The 6,000-nt window shown below is 49.1% G+C and overlaps 1 protein-coding gene across 1 annotated transcript in view; it reads left to right on the top strand.

Annotated features, from left to right (window-relative positions):
• Positions 1-3,418, top strand: part of LOC119105385 (sodium- and chloride-dependent glycine transporter 2) — a 20,261-nt gene extending 16,843 nt beyond the window's left edge. Inside the window, exon 12 of the mRNA XM_037228852.1 lies at positions 3,239-3,418. Within this exon, the coding sequence (XP_037084747.1) occupies positions 3,239-3,418 (180 nt within the window). The remainder of the gene's footprint in view (positions 1-3,238) is intronic.
• Positions 3,419-6,000: the final 2,582 nt, after the last annotated feature.

Genomic DNA, 6,000 nt, shown 5'->3' with positions numbered 1-6,000 from the left:
GCCTCTTTCTGGAAGACAGGCTATTCGAAGGCCCGCAGTCCAGGGCTGTAATCGCAAAACAAGGTGAGATGGGCGGGCTTAGCAGTGAAAAATTGCTTAACCTTCCCTCAATACTGTGTTTTTATGATCTGTCCAAAACAAGTCCAGAAGAATTGTCAGGGTATACAGAGCAAACATGAGACTACATAGCAAACCTAGACGATACAAACCAAGGAATCGCACTTAATAAAGCATAAACAAACAGCGTGCACCAAACCGTGTTTCTCTCCGGATTTGGCCCACTTCCTTCCCAAAGCTGGGTGGGAGGGACGGGGGGGGGGGCTTGAGGCCCTCGGCTGAAACTGCACCTTTGCTGCGGTCTTCTCGTTTTATGCTTGTGTAAAAACCCAAGCTGGCGTTGTTATGTTGAGAACAAGTGACTTTCAATATAGTACCAGGTGCTGGTTAGACGGCATTGTCACGCAAACCTTTGCATATGTGTGTGTGTGTGTGTGTGTGGTGTGTGTTGTGGTGTGTGTGTGTGTGTGTTGTGTGTGTGTGGTTGTGTGTGTTTGTGTGTGTGTGTGGTGTTGTGTGTGTGTGTGTGTGTTGTGTGTGTGTGTGGTGTGTGTGTGTGTTGTGTGTTGTGGTGTGGGTGTGGTGTGTGTGTGTGTGTGTGTGTGTGTGTGTGTGGTGTGTGTGTGTGTGTGTGTGGTGTTGTGTGTGTGTGTGTGTGTGTGTGTGTGTGTGTGTGTGTGGGTGTGTGTGGTGTGTGTGTGGGGTGTGTGTGGTGTGTGTGTGTGTGTGTGTGTGTGTGTGTGTGTTGTGTGTGTGTGTGGGTGTGTGTGTGTGTGTGTGGTGTGTGGTGTGTGTGTGTGTGTGTGTGTGTGTGTGTGTGGTGTGTGTGTGTGTTGTGTGGGTGTGTGTGTGTTGTGTGTGGGGTGTGTGTGTGTGGTGTGTGTGTGTTTGTGTGTGGGTGTGTGTGTGTGTGTGTGTGTGTGTGTGGTGTGTGTGTGTGTTGTTGTGTGGTGTGTGTGTGTGTGTGTGTGTGTGTGTGTGTGTGTGTGTGTGTGGGTGTGTGTGTTTGTGTGTGTGTGTGTGTGTGTGTGTGTGTGGTGTGTGTGTGGTGTGTTGTGTGTGTGTGTGTGTGTGTGGTGTGGTGTGTGTGTGTGTGTGTGTGGTGTGTGTGTGTGTGTGTGTTGTGGTGTGTGTGGTGTGGTGTGTGGGGTGTGTGTGGTGTGTGTATGGTACATGTATAAACATAATAATGCTCAATAAAACGATCAGTCCTTTTCATAGCGCTTCGGCAACACAGGATAGAACTAACTGCGCTAGCTTTTCAGGCATCCACGGTGCGCTTCAGCCGATTACGTACGCAGTTCAGTGGTCAAATGATTGGGATGCGTATATATCGTATCTCATATTGTCTAAATATATTGGGGTGCAGGTATATTAGGTATTATACTTCCCTAATATATTCATATTTTCCGTTCCTTCAGCCGTGCCTGAGTGGCTCAGACATCCGATTCCTGCATGTGGTACGTAGCTGGGTTTGAGTCTCCGACGCTGCTGACCGATCCGGCTGATGCCAGTTGGCGAGAGGCGCAGGGGTCTCCACGGCGTTTTTAACAGCGTGACCGTGCCAAAGCAATAAATGACACGTAAAATGTTCCCTCGGGCAGGTATGGACAGAATTATCTCGTAATCGGTGAGCCAGCAGTCTCAAACAGTTACCTACAGCGACCATTCAGACTTAACTGAAAAGTCCAATACAGTTTCGAAAAACATCGACATGTTTTTCACGGCTCAACACACAACACTCAAAGACAATGACAGAAGGCAATGACTTTCGTCCTCAAAAGGTTTGCTAGTTATTGGACCAACAAACTTGGCCGTTTATTGCAGTGTTCTTGTTGATACAGAGTGCGAAATAGTACAGGGAAAGTAGTGCATAAACAGACCGCCTGACACTTAAAACGATATATCTCAAACATGACGAATGATAACAACTACATATCGTTATGTCAGTACAAAGCCGACATTTTGTATATGCGATCATACGCAAAGAGGCATTGGGTGATCTCTGAACCGTTATAATACCCAAAAGGAGTTTTCCCGGATGCTTGCACAAAAACGTCATAGATCCCACCAGTGGGTCATAACGGGGTCTCCCCAACACACTCGTGCGCCGCAATCAAATGGGAGTGGGTCACGAAGCGTGATCCTCCCCAAATGGCCGACTATCCTAACACCAATGACCCAGATCCGTACTTGAGATCTTTCATCATCATATCTCTCTCCAAAGAAAGAGTATGTTTTTACAGCACTTCTTGAGCCAAGAGAAGCATAATCAAAGTTTTTAAAATCGGGACAATTTTTGTGTGTGAGGCGAGTGTGAGCCTCACTCTCAAGCCAACGCTTGGTATTCTCTTTTGTCTGCTATCGATACAAAGATGAAGTTGGAAATAGCCTCGGAAATACCAACATTGTTTCTCAGACTTTTAATAGGTCCTTGCCCACACAGCTCGCAGTGAAACACAGCTTTTGTTGATCAACATTACGTTGCCCCGGTACTTGACCTTAGAGAGGCTTCGGTTTGCACGATAGGAGCTCGAATAAAGCACCTGAGCGAAAGAAACAGCTGGAAACTTTTGAGGTAGGTAAACTTAAATACAAACCGACTCAATAAGTCACAGGATATCCAAAGCCTATTCAGCCTCAGATGTCTCAGGATCTTTTAATTCTGAGAACACATCTTGCGTGTGAAGTACAGATCACGCTCGTCCAGACCAGTGCATTCATCATGTGCACAGCTCCTACGCCAATTAAAACATGCCCATCCTTCATCCGACACCAACCCACCAAGCGACTCGTTACAGAACAGGCACCGCACACTATCTACTTCTCCATCATCTTCACTATCACCCTTGTCATCTTTCCTGCCTTGGCTTCCTTTTCAGTCGCTTCTCGTTATTCGTACCTTCATTCTTCGTACCTCAAATGGGCCTTTGTCGTTTTCTACTTGCTACTTCCGTCATTCTAGTTGTTGCAGGTCTTCCTTTTTTGTTGCTGTCACTGGGGTTCTTTCTGGGGCTCTCCCTTCCCTTTCTGCACGCTCTCCTGCAACTGATTCTTGTACCGTGCATTTGTTAGAATGGCCGTTCCTACTTGCTTACGACATGTTGTGGCCCCTTGTGCTGAAGTGCTTTCGGGGCGAGCAGTATATCAGCAGGGCTGAGCGTCATCGGTGGCACTGCAGGAGCTGGGGGAGGCGGTGAAGCGGGTGCATCGGTCGCCCAAGCGGCCGCCACTGACCAGGACGGCATCGGTGGCACTGCAGGAGCTGGGCGAGGTGGTGAAGCGGGTGCAGCGGTCGCCCAAGCGGCCGCCACTGACCAGGACGGCATCGGTGGCACTGCAGGAGCTGGGGAGGTGGTGAAGCAGGTGTAGCGGTCGCCCAAGCGGCCGCCGCTGACCAGGACGGCTTAATCGTCCCAGCCGTGGACACCTCCGCTGCTGCGGGCCCCTCCACTACCATCGCCATTTCAGCGACCCTTGATGCTTCTGTCGGCCCTATAGCTGTGGAGATATCTGCATTCCTAGACGTGGACGCGTCAGCAGCCAAGGGCAAGGATGTCTCCGAAACCGTAAGCGTTTTGCCTGTAGTGGGCGTGGCCGCCTTCAGCCACGTCTTGTCGTAGATTCTATCCCCTCGATAGATGGCCACGACTCGTCCAGGGCTCCGGTTGAGAAATTTGTACACGGCTTGTGAATAAAAGATGCTCAGATGTCACATGAACGTGCCGTCAAGCGGTTGCAGACGGTGACTGGTGTGAGGTGATATGCTGATGCTGGCCACGGGGTTGTCTCGCGCGATGTCAATCAGTTCGAGGCTCCTGGTGCCCAGATAGCCATCCATGACAAGCAAAACTGGATCGCCTGATGAAGGCTTAACATGCTTAAGAAAATGTTTGAACCATGTCTTTAATATGGCGCATTGCATCCATCCGAAGTGACGGTACTCGCAGATTGTTCCGGCTGGTGCGCCGTCCTCCAGATGTTTGTCCCACAAGTTCATGGGACAACGTCATCGGTGTAACAAAACTGCCTCCCACGGACATGCGCACAACCACCGTGGTAAGCTGCACAGCTCTGCCGAGGGTGCACTCCCAATCTGCTTTTTCTCTTTTTGGGCCGGTGGTTTTGCCTTTACTCTTGTTGCGCCCGTTTCATCAGCATAGAATATTCTGTGCGGGTCGGCGATGCCATCATGTACCTATTCCAGCAGATCGAATAGCTTGTCAACGACAATCTTTTTAAGTCCACGGGCACGTGCTGCAGACGTGGCTTCTGGCGTACGGAGCAGATGGGTTTTTGTTCCTCGTCATGAAGCCGCTCAATAAATCCTTCCCGGCCATGCCCGCTTTGACCTTGTGTGGTATGAGTATTTCAGCATGCTGGTATGCCAAGCTCGTTTGAGGGCATTAAGCCGTAGAACATACTCTTTAGAAGCAGTATGTCACTTTTAATTCATTTTCTTACTATGGTGTGTATACTCTCTTTTTGGGCTCCAAGCCACTTGGAGCGAACACTTGTCAGAAGGGCGACGTTGAAGTCGCGTGCTGGGTACTCCGTGCAAAGCAGCCGCCTGATTCACGCTGCTCCCTCGTGACGGATGTGGCAGCCGTGTGGATACTCTCCCTGCTCCATCTTTCTCGCGTCGTCTTTCCCTCATAACCGAGGCCATGGTGTTTGCAGCTAGGGAAAAACGAAGGACTAAGCAAGGCAATGAGACGGGGTTAAAAGGACAGTTGAATTTTAAACAGACAAGAGTCGGTAGCCGTCGTAACAAGCCTTTGGGGCTCGTCGGAGGGCATGGGGTTCGAAGAGGGAAGCGTCATGAATCCTTATGTGATATAAACACTGATCATGCGAGACATCATCGGCCAAAAGCTAACCTTTTTACACCTTACTATAGGTAAGAGGGGCTCTAGACAAGCCAGTGGAAAGTATTCACTTGGAAGGCAAATAGCGGTTTGTGAAGTTGACGGCGGTGACGCTAGTACTTTAGGCTGTAATGTGATGTCTTGCTTTTCTGCCCCAACCGTCTTGCCCCACTCTCCCCGCACATACTGTGCGGCACTCGCAGCACATGGTGCTGCAACCGTTTGCCCCGGCCGGACACGCGCACCTGGTGACCTCATGTCCCTAAAACGCGCACCTGGTGACCTCATGTCCCTGAAACCAGAGCTGTCCACGAAATGCCCCCCGCAAACTCGCTGTGTTCTGATCGTAACTGCTAGAGCCGGCAGCTATTGGCAGTCCCACCGAAGTACGTTGGAAGTACAACCACTCCATAACGTACTTTTCCTTCTAGCCCATAGACTTCACATGTTAAAGGCCTGCTCTGGGTAGAGTTGCAAATCGAGTGCTTTCTAAGCGGCTGAGAAACCGCATTGAAACGGCTGAGGACCAAATTGTCGACGTACGAGCTATCCTAAAAGGCGAAAAGGGAATGAACAACACTGATCATTCAATCGAACAACACGCAGAATGTAGCCACGCAATATAGCCTATGCTTGGCTCAGTCATGCAACATAAGCTATGCTTGGTTTAGTCAAGCGCTGCTTGAAACGTTGAGTATTCTAGTATTTTGCAAAATTCTCAAAATGATAAATCGGTTAGGTAAGTAGCAACACTCAATAACTATTTTGCTAGAGTTTTTATGGCTTGCTGCATTGCTTGTCCATTATTGGCATCAATTCTTTGAATCACTAAACCAATGCGTTTTTAAATGAATTTGAATTGTTTGCATTACTCGTCTCCACGTATTGCTCATTTTAAAGTCCTCGCCCTGCAAAACGAGCAAATGCCTTTCAGTCCCGTCAACTCACTCTTCCAAAGTATTTTATCGATAGAACTGCGTTTGAAAAATGTGTGTAAAATAAGAGAAGTGGCGTAACGCTAGATACCAGATTAACCTTCGCTTCACATGTCCCTGACATAGTATGGACAGCCGAT

Source organism: Pollicipes pollicipes, unplaced genomic scaffold (genome assembly GCF_011947565.3).
Source record: "Pollicipes pollicipes isolate AB1234 unplaced genomic scaffold, Ppol_2.1 Scaffold_6138;HRSCAF=7277_pilon_pilon_pilon, whole genome shotgun sequence".
NCBI lineage: Eukaryota > Metazoa > Arthropoda > Thecostraca > Pollicipedomorpha > Pollicipedidae > Pollicipes > Pollicipes pollicipes.
The sequence above is the reverse complement of the archived record's forward strand: the minus strand, read 5'-3'. Positions and strand labels throughout refer to the sequence as shown.